The 18,764-nt window shown below is 48.3% G+C and overlaps 1 protein-coding gene across 13 annotated transcripts in view; it reads right to left on the bottom strand.

Moving 5' to 3' along the window:
- The window catches only part of Fgfr2 (fibroblast growth factor receptor 2), a 95,702-nt gene that overhangs the window by 39,960 nt on the left and 36,978 nt on the right, over positions 1–18,764 (bottom strand). For all 13 annotated transcript variants that reach the window (XM_015498331.2, XM_015498330.2, XM_015498328.2 and 10 more), the window contains one exon: positions 11,571–11,694. In XM_015498331.2, the coding sequence (XP_015353817.1) occupies positions 11,571–11,694 (124 nt within the window). The remainder of the gene's footprint in view (positions 1–11,570; positions 11,695–18,764) is intronic.

The following is an 18,764-nucleotide window of genomic DNA, read 5'->3' on the forward strand; positions in this document are numbered from 1 at the left end:
ACCCAGTGCATCCTGCGTGCGGGGCGAGCGCTCTACCTCTGAGCCACAATCCCAGCCCCCTCGCCTCTGATTCTTGACTGCAATTTTAAAATAGGTATGTTCTGAGCTCGGCAGGTTGCACATGGACCTTCCGTGGACCTGAAGCAGGGTGAGAACCTTCATTTAAAATAGCGACTCAGAGGTCCCTGTGCGGATTCCAAATTAAGACACAATGGAAGGCTGTCCAAAGGGTGCGGCTGCGGTCGACAGGACAGTTGGCTGCACTGCTGGAATGAGGTTCCACCGAATCAACGCGTAGTAAACACAGACTGGAGCCCTTAAAACACATTCCCTCCCGCCTTCACTCCCTCTCCCTCTCCCGCCTGGTTTTCAAGTGTCCACTTCACTAAAGCAGAAAGTGCAGCTGCTAAGAGGCTAAGTATCCATGCTGGCCCTCTCAAGTCCAGCTCTGTCGCTGGGGGCCATAACCAACTACAGACGGCAGAGGAAAACACAGCCTGCTTCATTACAAGAAGTAATCATGGAGCGAGAGGGAAAAAAAGAAAATACCTGAGTGACAAAGAATAAATCTTTGTTAATTGACCATTGAAACTTTACAACATGCCAGTCCTCTGCTGGACATAAGAATAGGCTCACTCATAAGAGATCTACAGCTTTTGCTCTGACATGGCTAAGGCCATAAAAACGTCCACAGAGCAGAGAGGCCTCCTGTCTACAGGCTCAGTAAACACGCATCCCAGAGATCAGGAGGAGAACCAGGCTCTTAAATTACACCTATAAATTAATCAAGCCCAGAGCCGCTGGTTTCCCAGCACACACTGGTTGGTCTATTTCTCCCCCCAAACTTAAGCAGCACTTGCCACAAAGAACCAGCTCAAAACCACTCTCTGGCAGCAGGACACCAGGAGTCTGTGAATCGAGTTCCCCGGGATCGATCTAGAAGTGGCCAATCTCCTGCTCTCCGGCCCCCATTCACTGAAGAAGCATGGATCACCTTACCTGCTCTGCCTCTAAATTAAAATCAAAATTTAATTACCCTTCCTCCAAAAAGGCAGTTTCTTAGCAACTGCAAGGAGCTGAATAGGGAAAGAACACTCTGAGATTTAGAAAAAAAGTGAAAACAACTGAGAATTCTGTTTTCTAAAGCCCAGCCTAGCTTTCTTAGAAAAATAATAGGCAGTGGTTGCTTTTGTTGCATAAAAATGCACTAAACCACTGAGCATGAGGATCAGTTAGGAGGAGGAGGAGGAGGAGGAGGAGGAGGCCACTGCTTATCAAAGCCTTCTGAAGTTGGAGGAGCCAGATAACTTGCTAAAGGCCTCAAGGCTCACTACAATTACTAGAGTGAGTTCACTGCCTTGTCAAGGTTTGGCCCCAGGCAGCCAAGCCAGACAGGCTAAATCCAGTTGGGTTCTGAGTTTTGTTTTGTTTTCCCCAAGTTTTAAAAATGATCAGCAGAAAAAGGTAAGACCCGTTTAGGAAGAAACCATACACTTGGGAAAGAGTCCCAGTGGCCATGGCCAGTGCTTCAGCATGCCCTGTTCTGAACAGATGAGGGGCCCTGGGCACTGGGTACCCTGAGTGACTTCAAGAAACAAAACCACACCCTGTACCTGACCAGTCTCTGCCCCTGACCTCCTTCAGTATTGTTCTCCCATCCCCTTTGCTGCACGGTCACCCAGCGCCTCACCTTCTGCCCAGACACCTGCCTCTGGACACTCATGAAGAATGGGGGCTGGGGATCCAGCATCATTTTGCAGAGACAGCAAAGTCTGCAGAACAAGCTTGTTTGGGGAAAAATGAAGTGTCTTCCCTCCAGCATGAGCTGAAGTCACAAAGTGACTCGTGAGGCTGCACCATGTGAAATGCTAGAAGCCAAACACCACTAATTCCTTTGTGCCTGCTCACCAGCGTGGACAAGCGGGGTGCAGGGCAGGTGGGGGCTGGGGCCTGGGAAGACCCGCAGGGGAGGCGAACACCTTCCCTCATGAATGTCACAGACCATATGATTTGGCTGGGACTGAGCAGCTTTTACCTGCAGGGTGTCAATTTGGATCTTCACCTGAAGACAAATTACAGGAGCAGGACTGTGTGTGTTAATTACGCCTCCGATGTTTAAGATATCAAGCTCTGTGACTTCATAAAGTTAAGCCAGAGCTGACCACTCTTTGGTGACCAGAAAGCCTTGCCAAATTTAGATTTTAAAAATGCCTCTCCTTTTGTTAAAAGGAGAAATGCCTTTGAGATGATGAGAAAGTTCTAGAGACGGACAGTGGCGAAGGCTGCACAACGATACAATGAAGGTGCTGAAAGTTGCAGAATCGTCTGTTCAAAAATGGTTAAAATGGTAAATTTTATGCTATGCATCTCTTCCCACCATTTTCTGAAAAAAGAAGATGTGGCGAAGGCGACAATGGCAGAGTGCATCCGATATGTCTCCAGGGTCACGGGAAAGGGCCCTTCTCAGATCGCTAAGTGTGTTTATCTTGTCGGGTTTACCAAATGAAAGCTTTTCTATCTTCAATACAAAGAATCCGCACAAGGTCCCTCCCTGTACTGTGCTCCAGGGTGGACACTGATGCAAACTCAGACGTCAGGTCTCTGCAAGCTCCCTCCTGAGGAGTGGGGGTAAACACAGCTGAGAGCAATCCCGCTGGGCTCCAGCACCTCCACTGGCTTAGGGGGAGCACTCCCTTCAGGAATGCAACATTATCAGCTGGTGTCTGCCTAGCTGGGTTTCCTCCATGGGAAGAGCGTGCTGGAAAAGTTAGCTGGTTTTCTGTTTTGTTTTTTTAATTGTTCAGGAATTTAAAATACCCTTTTGTTAGAAAGGCTGAGTTCCAAATTACAGTAGCTTCTCCTAAATGATTTGCAAAGATGCTAAAAATTTAAAAAAAATCAAACCAGCAGCAAGCCCCTAGTCAAGTCAAAATGAATTTCCTTAAGCTTAAAATGTTTTTCAACTAGTTACCAAAAAGACCCTTTTGAAATCTGTCCTAGAAAAATATTCACACAGGTGCTTAATAAATGGGTGTAGACAAAGCTTGTCATTGTAGCATTTTTTTTTTTTTTGGTAACTGGAAAATAAAAGATGTGCACAACCTCAAGGTGATTAAATGACTTATGCTATATGCATGACGGGCCAGCACACTGCTGCTAATAAGCATGAAGATCGATGCGGACATGGAAGAATGTCCACAGTACAAATGTTCCTAGCTTTCATCAACCCCCATCCTCTGAAATGCCTTTCTTCTAGAGGAAGTCCAGAAAGACCTATGCTAATCTCTCAGATATGTTTTGCTCCTGGGGTGGTTGGAGCAGAAGGAAAAGCTTTCAGCCCATCTGAGCAAACAAGAAATGCCTCCCTTTGGCACAACGACATGGGAGGTTGAACAATAAACCCCATTTGTTTTCTTGGGGACAAAACTCAGACACTGAAAGTAACTGTGGTTTTAGATACTCCTTAGGACAAGCATCACCTAAAGAGAGGCTTTGAAATTGTCACCCAGATCTCAAGAGGCTCAGATCCAAACTCTCTTTCTGAAGGTGCTATTCTGCTCCGTGCTCAGGGGGGGCAAGATTCTGCAGTCAGCCCCCACCAGCCCATAACAAGCACTCCACCATCATCTCACAGACACGATGATTTGGCTTCTTTTGGACAAAACCACAGATTTTAAGGACTATGTCCTTCACTTTTCTGTCTCATTCCAGGGCATGAACCAAACCAGTAAGGTAAGAACTTCTTTTTTCAAGTGAAACACAGCTTCCAAGACCCCTTCAGAGAACAGCCAGTGCTCAACCCTCCACAGACCACTACCTCCCTGACCTGGGGGAGGACAGAGCTGGGCACTGTCTGATGACCTTAGGGATGGATGGAATCCTACAGCGAAGGTGCTTCAGGAATCTCCACGTCCCCCCATCATCTCTTCACTGTGACGGTTTGGGGTCTCTCACGCTATGAAATGAGAACTCCAAGGGGACAAAGTGTGTCTCATTCAAGTGACTGTCACCTGGGAGGCCAAGTACAGGCTGTGCTGACATTATGTGCCCCACAGACGAGGGCTCAGCATTACAAAAGAGTAAATACAGGCAGCCCCAGCTGGAGTGTTCTATTCTCCAAACAGGGACAACAACAATCTCCCTGGCCCCTGTCTCTCTTCTCAGAAGCAGGAGAACAACTTCTCCACAGCAACACTGGTGTCCTCCGCCACCTTCTCCCCACAGCCTCCTGCACCAGACCTGTTTCGTGACAGATCCAACCTCAAAGCCACCCTTCCAATCAGACCTGTTCTCCCTGTCACAGCCTCCCTTCTCCTGGACTGGGAACATGAACCAAACGTGAGCAAGGGAATAAGTGGTGGGGCCCTAAGGGAAACCCAGGGACGCACCTCTAATAAGGAGAAGAACTCAATGGCAGGTCCCCATGCGCATCCCAGGGAGGTGGCATGAAATCTCCCAATGGGGTCTTTCAGTTTGTATAAGTAGCTGTTGATTCAGCTGTGATGAATACTGTGTTTACAGAAAATCTCTCTGAAGGTCCTGCTTCAGAACTGGAACACTAAGCACTACAAAACTCCAAATGTAATAACTCATCAGAATACTTTTCTATTAAGGTTAATATGCCTTACCTAAACTACTAGGAGCTAGAAATCTTTCAGAATTTGGACTTTCTCAGAGGTTAAAATATTTGCATAGACCTTACCAGTTGAGCATCCCTAATCCACAAAATCTAAAATTCAAAAGGCTCCACAATCAAACTTCTGTAATTTTGTCAATCAATGTGACAATCATTGGCGTACAATGGAATCAATATGATGTTCAAAAGTTTTGGACTTCAACCAAGGCATTGTGGCATATACCTATAATCCCAGCTATTTAGGAGGCTAAGGCAGGAGGATCATAAGTTCAAAGACAGCCTCAGCAATTGAGCAAGACCTTGTCCCCCAAAAAAGGGCTGGGGATGTGGCTCAGTGGTTAAGCACCCCTGGGATCAATCCCTGGTACCCCCCCCCCAAAAAAAAAGAAAGTTTTGGATTTAAGCTTTGGGACTTTCAGATCAGGGATGCCCCACCGTATTTCAATTTGGCCACACAGAAACCGAAGTTCTGGAACACTGTGCATTCTGTGGCTGCTGCAGATAAAGCCTTATCTTCATGCCAAGCTCACTGCCCAGCACTGATAAAGTGGCTCTCTCTGTGCCCAGGCCTCACCTGCATCTCACCTGCAGGTATGGCAAAAAGACCTGCTTCTTATATAAAACTGCAAAACATTGGGGCTGGGGCTGGAGTTCAGTAGTAAAGCGCTTGCCTCGCATGTGTGAGGCGCTGGGTTTGATCCTCAGCACCACATAAAAAATGAATAAAGATACTGTGTGTTCATCTACAACTAAAAAAATATTTTTTAAAAAAGTGCAAAACATTAACCTGATCATAACACTTCTGCATCCTCTTTGCCCACAGACTCAATGCCAAAGATCAACCACAGACCAAATATTAGCCCTCTCTCCGGCCACCTCAGCTGGACCTCCTGCCAGAATCAAAAGCAATCAATAAAGCTTCCTTCCTCAACTGTGGACCAAAGGGCACCTGGCGGCTTGCAGAGGACATGACAAAAAAGCTGATATGGTCAAGCACTAACATGCCCTTTCCACGCTGGCTCCACAGACCCCCCTGCTCCCAGAATCTGGAAGGAGTCACTTCTTGCTGGGAAAGTACTTAGTTGCCGGTCAGTACTTGGAGCCATCATGCTGTTGTCCTCTGGCCAGCCTTTGCCCCTGGAAGCTCTGCTGCGAAACAGGAATGAAGAACTGCTCTGTTGCAATTGGACACTCATTAAACTGTGGCGACCAGGAGTTTTGAAATTTCTGTCCTGGAGGACGGGCTGACGCCGACCACTCCTTTAATCAGGGACAGGCTGTGGATCTCACTGGAGACGGGACAGGAGGTGTGGGATCACCTGCTGAGGGTCACCTGGGGCTGTTACCGATGGCAATGCCCTTCTCACCACCTCACCTCCCAGGGCGCTGCTCAGCATGTGGGTCATCACCCCACAGGACAGCTGAGAGGACAGAGCCTCAGCGACACCATTACTTCCTAAGGCTACAGAGCTGGCAAAGGATGGACGGGATCTGACATCCCCACCACCTCCGTAATTCCCAACTGAACATCCTCAGGTCAGCGCTCTCTGGCAAGGAGACCCCCCCCGGGCCAACTGCAGTAACCAAGGGGTTTGGACAAAAGGCCAAAATGGCCGCCCAAGCCACTGGAGCAGCTCAGGCACACACTTCCGGCTCAACCGCTGCTCCAGTGCCACTCACACAGGGCCTGCCGTGACCTGTGACCTGGCAAGCCACCTCCATCCCACCTGGGTAGGGGGCTCTCTGCCTCTCTCCAGCTGGACTGCAAAACCCCAGCACAGGCACACCCAGCCAGTGTCGGCCTCAGGCCCCACGTCTTAGCCTCAGAGCAAGAAACGGAGAAGAATTCACTGGCTGCGAGATCACAGCTATGCAGTCTTCAAATGAAGGCTGGCCAGGAGGCTCAAGGTCAAGATGCTGCAAGTTCAGAACCTCACAGGACTCCAGAGAGCGGAGGAAACACGGCGCTGCAGCCAGAGGGAGGCCGGGCATGTGGTGCACTTCAGTGCTTCTGCCAAGGCTGCTCCTCACCGCGGGCCAGTCGGCATGAGCCTCGCCCATAACTAACTAGGCCACCCCTCTTCACGGACGTAAAGGCCATTCTGCTCCAGGTTCACATTCCAGATGTGGCCCAGGGCCTCCCACTCCTTAATCCCTGGGCCTTCACACCAGAGCCTCCACATTCCTGGGACAGAGGCTCTTCAGGGCCTCTGCACAACTCGGGTCGTCTCTCCTACTGGAGCTGGGGACTGGGCTGCCAGCCGCGCAGTGCCAGGGGGGACGCCTCCTTCCTCCTGAGCACACACCTGAGGGGGAGTCAGCGTGGAACGGATTCCTTCATGCTTTCGGGCCGTGTCCCATCATGTCCAGAGCCAAGTTACAGAGGATTTACGTCAAGGCGAGTCAACAGCGCCATTCTGGTCTGTCACCAGGCAAGTTGGGGCTGGTGCTGAAGCTTGCACGATCTCCACCCAGCCAGAGGGCAGCGCAGCCCCCGATGGGCCCCAACCCGCCCCTCCAACACGGACTGCTGCTCACGGCTTCAGCTCCGGGGTGGGGTGAAGTTCTAGAAAGGTAAATTCACAGGGGAGAAGATACGGCCAGCCTCAGCAAATGCACTTCTCATCCTACACACCCAATGCCGGGTGGTGAGTGGTCTCAGGGGGTGCAGAACTGGAACCCCAAGCAAGAAAAGCTCACAGTCCAAAGCCAAAGGGTCTTTGTGGGTGAGGAAGAGCAACCAGTCTTTGAATACTTCCGCCTCCTGTGGTTTTGGCAGTGAAGAGCTGGAGGTGGGGTGGGGTCGCAGCAGCTCCTTCTCAGTTGCCACTGGTCCACACCACAGCGAGGCCAACAGGAAGGCGCTGGCATGCCCTGACCCAGGAGTCAAAAACGCCTGGGCTGAGACCTTGCTCTGCTGTCATCAAGTCCTTGCACGAATCACTCACCCTCCTGGAATGGATTTCCTCTGCTGTAAGATGGACCGGTGGAGGTTGGGATCAAGAGGCCAACTCAGTGAACTTCAAGCATTTGAACTCTATGATTCTCTTCTGCAAGTGCAACAACCCAATCGGTCTTAGGATGGCCTCAATCAAAGGTGGAACTAGTAATCGGGAATGGCAGCCACTGGCCAGTTCTGTTGGTACCAATATGGCATTCAGGCTTCTGATGGAGCAAATGAAAGCTATTAAAGATACCTTCTAACCCTCAAAAGAATCCAGCTTTTGAAGGGGGGAAACTGGCATTGGTGGCTGGTCACCTGCGTGCCAATGTGGCATTTTCACCTGCTAACCCACCTGAGGCCTCACGAACAACTGTGGGTTGAATTGTGGCCCCAGGAGTGACTGTCCATGTCCAAATCCCTGAGCCCAAGGATGTGGACTTACAAAGAAACCATGCCTTTGCAGATGTAATGAAGTTAAGGATACAGAGATTAGACCATCCTGGGTTTAGGGTGGGCTCTGAATCCAATGACAGGTGTCCTCATAAGAAAAAAACAGAGGAAGATCTGAGATACAGAAGTGAGATGTGTGGGGGTAGAGGCAGAGACAGAAGTGATATATTTCTAAGTCAAGGACTGACAATGGCCACTGGAAGCTGTAACAGAGCCATGAAACCTGGTGACACCTAGATTTTGGACTTCTGGGCTCCAGAAGTATAAGTGAATGTGTATGTATTACTTCAAACAAACATGTTTGGGGTCATTTGTTATAGCAGCTCTAGGAAACTAATACAGCCATCACAGGAATGAAGCAAGGATCGTCATTCCCATCCAACTGATGATAAAGGTGAGGCTTAGAAGAGCTAAGCCACTTGTTCCAACTCACCTGGTGCCCAAGTGTGCCCTCGAACAGATGTTCTACTCCTGTCACACCACCAGGCTGCTTTCGTTTCTAACACTCATGAGTCAGGCACAGTGAAAGTGAAGAGTTCATGACTTATCCTAGATGCAGCTTCTTGGTGGCAGGGCTCCCATCAGATCCAGGGCTTCAGCACCCCCCACTGATAAACCACAGCAAAGACTGACCACCTCCCACAGCCAGCTGTTTTTATTATTGCCACAATTACGTGACGTGGAGCTTTGAGCTCGTTTTCCCTTGATGTAAAAGGTTGAAAAGTAATGGTGTCGATTTTAATGAGGATCACGCAGGCTCCTAAAAGGACTCCCACAAATGCAAGCCTCCCCCCCACCTCACTACAACGGCTTGCTGTTTAATTCCGGAGCACAACAACGTCACTTAAATTACACGGCCTTTACACTAAAGTGCTTATGGGGGATGCCTTTGCAAGGAAGAATTTCAGTGAAAAGATCTCACCCATTTTGATGCTTCCTCACATCTGAGCCACAAACCCAGGTATCATAGCAACAAGAATAAAACCTCACGAGAATGTGAGCAACAACAGAGCTCCTGACTTCCTGTGAGACAGGGGGAGTCGCTGATAAGCCGTGATCACGCAGCGACACACTAAATTTGGGCCCAAGGGCCACTAGAAGTTTGCGACTGAAGCCTGAATCGTTCTTGTTTCCCTTGCTGAGATGTTCAGAAGGACTGCCAACCCTGTAAGTCTACACGAGGCTCTTTCGCTGACTCAATTCTTATTTTATTAGTGCTTCTCAAAGCAATTACTAGGGTTCTGAGCAAAGATGAGAGTATTTCACGCCTCCATCTTTACTGAAAATGTCTTATACTTCGCTGACTTTTGGCTTCTATTTATAAAGAAGGTTCAAGGCTTGGAAAATTATTGGAGTTGAGCTTTAATGGATATTCCCAACCAGCATTGTGTCATTACTGGCCTGCGTTTAGCTGGGCGATCTCCCAAATTTGTGACATAATCAGGCCTCTCTCTGCGTTACTCCATACACTCAGGCTCCCTGCACATTACCCACTGAATCACACGCTCTTTTCAGCAAGACCGATTGCCAGGGGATTAACATTAGACAGCACAATTCCATTATTCAGCAGCCCGATTCAAATCCCAACCCTAAACTCTAAGAGAGATTTCAGGGCTTCACAGGGATGAGCTGCCAGAAAGCTCAAAGGGGAGGTGGGTGAGGGGCTTTTGAATGCCTGACATAACAACTCAACGGAAAACCTGCCCTAAGCAAGAGCCTGCTGCTGCAGGGCCCATGACAGGACTCTGTGACTCCTGGAGCGGCCCCAACCAACCTCAAAGGACAATCGATGGACCTATGCAAAGCCTGACCCCTGAAGATGGCTGCAGCACCACTGGTTTTTTTCTTCCCTCCAACAATAAATTACTTAATTACAAAATTAGGTATTTAGAACTTTTAACCCCAAATCCAACTTGCTTTCCTTAACTGGAAACACTTCTTGTCAAATGCGGTACACATGCAGCCCAAAGTAAATTCCAAGTCACGTACCCTTTGATGGATGGATTTATATACAGTACATGAATGCCAAAATTCATATTGACCATTTTCTTCTCATATTTGAATATTAGGCCTCTTTCTGTTTTGTAAAATATATGAACATAGTAGTTCTAACAATCATACCACAAATCTCTACAAGAAAGGGGGACTGTAAGTCATTCTTTATCCATAGGACAGACATTGTACAAAGGTCTATCAAATTCCATATGAAGGCTTCAGAATGACTCAAATGCTCGAATAAATCTTCTTTTCAGGGGATGCTTATGTGCAAATGCAAATAAAGACTTTATCGTGCAGAGTGTCTGGTGAATTTAACTTCTTTTAATTTGACAGAAAGCCAAAATAGTTTTAATTTTCAGTTAACCTAAATCTTCAATTAACCAAATCTACGCCATTTAGTTAATCCAGGTTTTTTTTTCCCCAAAGGTTTTTAATGGCTTGGAGGGCAATTCAAATGCCTGTGGAATTTCTCTGTGAGGAGTTAACACATTTTATTATGAAAGGAGAAGAGATACCTACAGTGAGATGACACTGGGGGCACCTGCACAGGAAGTGTGCCCCAGAGCACAGTGGGTGGGCATGTGCTCCCAGAGAGACCAACGGGTAGGGACCCTCCAAGACAGAGGAGAACCCTCTCGTCATCAACAAAACCCACCATAACAGGCAAAACTGGGGAAGAAATAGGAGCTTGCGAGACACTGGGCTACACGAGCTTAAGATGTTTGTTAAAATGCCTCTTCCTCCGCGCACTTGGATGGAAAGTACTTACAAACTCACCCATGTGGTTCCCTCTGCCCAGAGAACATGCATTCCAGGAACAGACCCTGACCTGGAGAGGCGGGCAACTCCTGACGCAAGGGGTCGGGCACCTGGACGTCCATCTTCCTGCAGCCAGCGGGGGCTCAGCGCTGGTGATACCTTTTCCTTTCCTCTTCAGCCCACGTGACACCGTGGCCCTTCTTTAGGAAATGTTGCCTCTGTTTTTTTGTTTTTTGGGTTTTTTGCAAGTGCGCGGGGGCAGGGGGCATGTACCGTGGATTGAACTCGGGGGCGCTCAACCCCTGAGCCACATCCCCAGGCCTATTTTGTATTTATTTAGACACACGGTCTCACTGAGTTGCCAAGCGCCTCGCTTTTGCTGATACTGGCTTTGATCCTCCTGCCTCAGCCTCCTGAGCCGCTGGGATTACAGGTGTGTGCCACCACGCCCAGTGCTGCCTGTTATAAAAGCAAAGTTCTCCTACAGCATATCGGACCCCTTTTCCACTCACATTTTCAGAGTAAATCTCAGGTTCTAGAATGCCAGACGATTCTTACCCTGTCCACCTTACAAAAGGTCAGGTTTGGGAACAACGGAGATATAGCAAAAACCCAGAAAACCAGCAGATGGGGAATCAGAACAGTCAAATAACAGAGTGCAGAAACAATGTGAAAATAATTTCCCCTTAAATATGGGGGAGGGACAAGCGAATCCACTATCATGGCTTCGAATGAGTCCACTAGAACCGGCTGCGAAAGGCCGGCCCACAGCAGCAGACTCACCAACGACGTCGAGGTGGTAGGTGTGGTTGATGGACCCGTACTCGTTCTCCACCACACAAGTGTAATTGCCTTTGTCGGACGGGACCACGCTTTCCATAATAAGACTCCAATGCTGATTTCGTACCTGAAAAGATTCAAGTAAAGGTGGTCATTCAATAATCTTAGCACGGAAAACCAACTGCTCTGCTTTCTTATTGTAAAATGAAGTTGGTTGGGGCTGGGAATATAGCTCAGAGGTAGAAAATGTGCTTGGCATGTGCCAAGGCCCTGGGTTCAACCTCCAGCACCTGAAAAGAAAAAAAGGCAGAACAAGAAGTCCAGGGAGGGCAGAGAAAAATCACCTGGATTCTACACTGTGCTCACAACTGGTCCTCAGGATGGTGACAAATGAAAATAACTATCTTCAACATGTGAAGGCCTGTGGGGCAGATACTCAGGCACTCAAACACTCAGATGTGCAGGGGCATTAACTGTTTCCTCCAGGAGAACTTGAGTGGCCACGGGGCCTGAACAGCAACCTACAGTATGGATCTATCAGGTCACTCATCCCTGGGAGCCCCCAGCCCTAGAGCACCAACGAACTATCTAAAGTCAATGCTAGTAAGCACCAACAGTATGTCAGGCACCACCCTGAGCCCTCGGTCCTGACTTAGCTAAGTTCATCCTCTCAGGGAGCCCACGAGGAAAGTGCCATTACCCTTCCTGAACTTTCTGGTTCAAAGCCCCTCATTTCTCTCTTCCTGGCTTTCCCATGCTGACTAAAAAATCTCAAGAAGTTTCAGCTGAGAACACAAGTCTGCCACTTCCATCCCTAATGGTGGCTGAGTAGATGTCGTGTTCCCGAGATACACCCAGAATTCCAAATATGGGAGCAATGAATCCTTATGGAACTTCAGTTCTATATCCAGTTGTTTGCAAACTTCTTGAGACTTTGCAAAGATAAGCAGCACATGTAAAAAAATAAATAAATAAACTATGGTGACTCCTACCCAGTCTGTAAATACGCAGACTAGATTCTAATGTTCTCACCCTGCTTTTGAAATATTTTCAATAGACTTAGATTTTTAAACAAAATTGAATTTTCCTTACCAGGAAAAAAAAATGCAAATTTTACTATCTTTAGTGTTCATGCCTTTAACATCTCCGTCCGAATCATTCTTAGTATTTTGGACGAGGCACTCCAGAGAAATGGAAAGAAAAAATAAAAAGTGAGGGACTACTAATCTCAGCTCTCATTTCAGGAATCTCAACTGACCTTCTGAATGACACCCTGGGCATCGCAAGTGTTTTCAGCCTTAATCACATAAAAACCCATAATACAGGCAGAGCCTTCGCAGGCACATGAGAGATTCAAGGAACTAAACCAGAGAATAAAGAAAATCATCCCGTAACTGCTCCAGTTATAAAAGCAGGAGGGCGGAGCAGCTGTCCACTTTGCCAACAGAGGTAAGGGACCACGGGAGCTCACCAGGGCCCACCGAGTTCACGTTAGCAGCGGCACTTCACAGCCTTCCTGCCGTCACTGCCGCCAGGTTCAGACAGACCACTGCTCGGCGCTGCCGGCCCCGTGGAGGATCACCAGGGGACAGGGGACTCTTCTCAAGAGCACAGGCAGCAAGTTCTGGGCAGTCACCCCACTCGGAGGCCCTGACTCTGGAGGTCATCTCACAGTCCCACTGTGAGCTGGTGATGGGAAAGTGATGTTTCGCAAGTAAGATCCCTGACACTGAAGAGCACCTGGGGCACCCGATCCACCGCAGAGAGAGTCCGTCTCCACTCAGGAGATAAGCCGTGCGCTTGGCCGGGCCAATAACTTGTCAGAGAACCAAAGCAAGGGGCCAGGTCTCCCTGTAGGAGAGAGAAAATTCTCCTGCGCAGGAGGGGTGTTCAGAACCTGGAGGAGTAGATACCAAATGGCCCGGTTCTATGAGAACTCCTGACCCCTGGGTACCACTAGAGCCAGAGGGCCTGAGAGGCAGGTACCAGCTCCCTGGCTTACCAAGAGGCAGGTGGCCCCACAAGGAGATGCTCCTTCACCCAGGGGTACAGATACGGTTCTCTCCTTGCCTCTGAGCCACCAGTCACGTGGAAGGCAAGACAGGGAGGCAGCAGAGACCAGCGTCACCAAGCCACGTAATCCAGCATTTAGCCCTGCTGTAAATATTCAGTTCTTTGAGCCCCCACTCAGATGTCATGCGCATAAGCCCTTAATCACCGCAGTGCCTGCCTCTGGACCCGGTCCAAACTGTCAATGTCTTTCTCGCGCCTGGACCCAGATTTGGCACACGGCATATTCCAAATGGAACTGAACCTGAACTGCATGGGGAGGGGACATTAAATCTTGGCATATGTAGCTTGGCATGGCAGCTGCCCCAACCCCACCCCCAGGGGCACGTGGTCAGCCAGAGTGTCTTGCTGGGGCTGTGATATTCCACGCGAGATCCCTCTTGAAGGGACTATGCGCCCTCAATACTGACTTCCTGGAGATGTGCTACAAATATTAGCAAGTTAATATTAATAAAATATTTTGACGACGAGAAGAAGCACATTTACCAAACAGGTGTTTCCATCCTCCCAGAACCTGGGTGGTGGGTCAACGCTGCCTTGTGCGGCACTGTTAATATTTACTTTTTACATCACTGATCCAGGGTTTGATTCCTTGACATACCACCAGGCCCAAATATTATGAGCTGTGGCATTTTCTAAATGGATGTCCTTAAAGCTGCCACCAGTGAGACTCTGGCTGGCACTTCTGTAGGGGACATCCTACCACTAATTAGTGGTTGCTTAATAGCAAGCAAAACAACAACAGTAACTTTATAAAAATTGAGACAAAGCATGAAGTTAATCCCTGTGTTTCCATTCCAAGCCTCAGTAAAAACTTACAGTGTCAACCCTCCAAAAAAAACAGACGAGGTGCCCTTCGAGGCACCTTTTAAATCCTCTCCCCCTCTCAGTGCTACAATTATTTTGTCAGGTCAAATGAACATATGCCGTCTTTGCTTACCCAGAACAGAGACTGTAAAATACCCAATAAACACTGAAAAAAATGCATAATCTCATTGACAACCAGGGATATGCAAATTAAAACAATAATGAGACACTGTTACTCACCAGCTGATTAACAAAAATTAGAAGGCTCCATGTCACTCAGTACTTGGTGAGTAGGGAGCAAAGAAGGACTCAATTGAGAACAGGAACATCAACTGAGAAAACCTTTCTGTAGAAGAATTTGGCGGTAACTGTTAAAATTAGCAACGCATATTATTTTACCTGGTTAATTCCACTTCTAGGAAAGTAGCCCACAGAAATTGCACGTGAACAAAACTTGCTTCAAGCACTCTAAGGAACAACCCAAAAGTGTAATCTATCAAGAAAAGAGTCGTTAATAATGTATGGGTCATCCTGTAGAAACTAATGTCTAGTTCCAGTCACTGAAAGAATGAGATAGTCTCATGTTCAGCCCTGATAAGATTCCATTATAGAGCAATTGATAAATGACCCAAAAAACCAGATTGCATAGAAGTAAGTATATTTGTGATTCCCTTTTATTAAAAAAAAAAAAACCCAAACACACACAGCACAACCCCGCAGTGGCACACAGGCCTAAGCCACAAGCAGGCCTGTGTGAACATAGCAAGCATCAGGGAGAAGACAGCAAGCTGTGAGCCACAGGCTTTAATTAAATGGTCAGAGTATGCATGTTGTTTACTTTTTCCTCATTTTCACTTTTGAAACTTAAACAGAGATCACGCACACAACAAAGAGTAAAATAGGAAAGCCCCTCGGCCATCTACGTGGTGCTGGATCCTGCACAGCGGAGCCCCTGTGCCTAGGGCTTTCTAGCTGACACACACAAAGGCCAGGAGGAAAGAAACCCTGCGCCAACCGACACACACACGATTCTTTATTTTCATTCCTGCCCATGGCCAGATCTTTGTGGAATTCATCATTATTTTCCATCTGCCAAGTAACAGAACTAGAGAGCACGGGACTTCAAAACTATGTTCACTGCAGTCTTTTTAAAATAACATTTCAATATTGAAACAAAGCAGATTGGAGCGGAGGGCCTGAACTCTCTTACTCCAGTACAAAAAGCGGATTCCACCAACATTCCACACCCTGTCCATGCAGAGACAAAAGGTGGCCCAGACAGGTTTTCTTGGAATGCTTCTGTTACCCGAATCTCCCAAGGTGCCTGTTAAATCCTCAGCTACTTTAGGGTGACAACTGGGAATGTAGATGTAGATTGTGTAGCAACCCAAATGTTAAGGCCAAAGGTCAAAGGCCCAAAGTGTCACCTGGATGTTTGGCTTCCACATTGCAAAATAAAAAGTCAACATTTCCAAATACCCAGGTGTTCGATAGCAAGTGGAACGAACATCCCGAAGCTGTTCTCTGTGCCGGGTCCAACACTGTCCATGTGACAGTCCATACTCCTGTGACTTCCCTCCACTCAGAGCAGGGCCCATTCATCCAGGAAGACAGCCATCCTTTGTGGCCCTGGCCTGTGGAAAGCCACCCCAGGAACTACAGTTCCACACAGGCCAGCTGTCATTAAGATGCATAAAAAAATCTCACCACCCCACCCAAGTCCCATTCCAGCAGGCTTCCGGCTGCAAAACACCCCTTGCAAATGGGTCTGTACCAGCTGGGCTCCCCGTGTCGAGGACTGTGGCCCTCAGAGCAGCTGGTCATGCAGAAGTGAAGGCAAACACCTGTTAATGCTCAAACTCCACATCCACAGAGTTTGCTTTTCAGGAGGTGTCCAGACCACAGAGCCCGGCCACCTGATTCCCTGGGACCAGCAGCAGAAACCTTCCCTCCCCTTGGTACACAACTGCCGGGTCTCTCCAGAGGAGGTGGCAAGTGACCTGCAAAACACAAGGCTGCTCTCTTAGATGTCTGCTGCCTGCGGTGTTCTCAAGGTCGGTGACAGCAGGGCATCTATCACCTTTTGAACTTAACTCTAAAAATTGCATGACCTTCCTCAAAAAGCTAAGCAGGGAACTACAATATGATCTAACAATTCCACTCCTGGGTATACACCCAAGGGAACTGAAAGTGAGGACTCAAACAGATTCTTCACCAAATATAGCACTACTCATGACTGCCAAAAGGCAGAAATGACCCAAGTGAAAATGCGGTATATCCACACAGTGGAATACTATTCAGCCATAAAAATGGAAGCTTTGAGTCAAGCTACAAATATGGATGACTTTGAACACAGTATGTGAAATAAGCCAGACACAAAAGCACCCCGGGTTTGCTCTCCATGGTACTCCTTGGGCCAAATGGTACTGACTTGCACTGTGATGATTCTGAGTTAGCTGTTAATGATGTTCTTATAAAATGTGGAACCTCCTTTGAAGGACGCAGTTTACCAAGAACACAAGCTAGAGGAGAAGAGCCGGGGTCCCATGGGGTACGGGACGGAGAACTTCCATCTACAAAAATGACACGGTGACAGAACCCATCCACCCCTTCAAGTTGTGGAAGGTCCCAGTGCCCTAAGACACAGGAGGCACTTGGCAAAGGCACAACCCAAGGAACAATCAAGGCTGGATGAGGCCAACTTACCCCATGTCCTCCTCACAGAGGGCTCCGTCTGCAGCTAAAATGTCCCGGCCCAGAGGAACCTGGGTCAAGTACAAACCCACCAAGACAAGCTGAGCATCCTTGATTCCAATGCTCGGGACCAGACGTGCTTCAGAGTTAGGGTCCCCCCCTGCCCCAATTTTGGAATATTCATTGGAATATTCACATATTCATGAGGTGTCTTGGGGAGGGGACCCATGTCTAAACAAAAAAGCCATTTGTTTCCTATGCCTTACACACAAAACCTAAAGGTCATCTGATGCAGTATCAAACACAATGTTTGACCTTGACCATCATGAAGCTAGGTGGGGGGCTTCCCAACTACAGTGTCATGTCAGCTCTAAAAATATTTCAGATTTTAGGGCATTTTGGATCTTGGATTTGCAGATTAGGGATGTTCGACCTCTAAGCACATTAGTCTTGATTTTCTCCCTAAATGCACGTGCAGGGCTGGGGACACAGCTCTGTGGGAGCCTTGCCCAGCGTGTGGGCAAAACTCACGGCAGGTCAAACCTAAGCGTTACATCAAAAAAGTCATTCCAACAACGTCGGAGTAACTAACCTAGAGATCGTAAATTGACTAAGTGAGGCATCAAAAAGCACCAGTTTGGGGGTGATGGTAACGAAACACTGTTTTCAGGTGTCTCTCCTCAGATCTGAACCCCTCTTGGAGATGAACAGTCCGTACTCCATAAATCACTGCTCTCAGCTGAGGGGCTCTTTGGGAACTCAGGCCGTGGGCTTCGGTGGCTGTTCACAGTCATGTCAAGGGAGCATGTCTCTGTGCTCACTCCGGGTCTAAGCTCTTGTGCCCTGAGACTTGATGTCAGATGGGTTTCAGGAACCCCCTAGACCAAGTGGTTCCATGAATGAGGTTAGGGTTAGGGGTTAAGAGGTTAAGGGCCCACTGACTACCCCAGGTGTCTTCCTGCTTTCTGTGCTACGTCGCAGTAACTGTTCAGAGACTGAAATACCGCGCCATCAAGGTAACCTCTTCACTTAAAAAAAAAACTCAGCGCTATTGTTTAAGATGAAAAATGGCTGGTGCCACATTACAGTTCAGCAATTAACTCAAGAGTTCTTGGAGCTGGAGGGGACCAGACGTTCTGTCCACCCTCCTCCCTTCAAGGTGTGGGAGCTGAGGCTGAGCTCGTAACGCGCTGGCCTCCAGGACAGACGTGCAGCCCAGGAGAAAGCCCAGAGCCGCGGTTGGAGTCAAGCGTTACGTTAAAAACTTACACATTAATAACATTCAACCAGCCCTGAGCTCCTACTAGGAAAAATAATCATCTGACTCTTAATCACCGAGGGACAGCTCGGCGGGAGGTCCCTGATAAACAAGACCCAGCCACAGGACACAGAGTTCTGTGGGTCATTCTCACGAAGAGGAGCCAGCCGTCCGTCCGTCCGTCCATTTCATAACTCTCTCTGACTTCGTTTTGTTTTTCGTTTTCCCTTCTCCCTTGGCTGGCCACATGCGCACCCCAGTCCAGAACAAGCTGCGGCTCGGCAGAGGAGGGCCGGGGGGCGGCGGGGCCATCAAAGCTCAGCCTCAGTTGATGGAAAAAGCAGATTGATTTTCCCAGGAAAAGCAAA

The sequence above is a fragment of the Marmota marmota genome, unplaced genomic scaffold (assembly GCF_001458135.2).
Source record: "Marmota marmota marmota unplaced genomic scaffold, marMar, whole genome shotgun sequence".
In the NCBI taxonomy this organism is placed as follows: domain Eukaryota; kingdom Metazoa; phylum Chordata; class Mammalia; order Rodentia; family Sciuridae; genus Marmota; species Marmota marmota.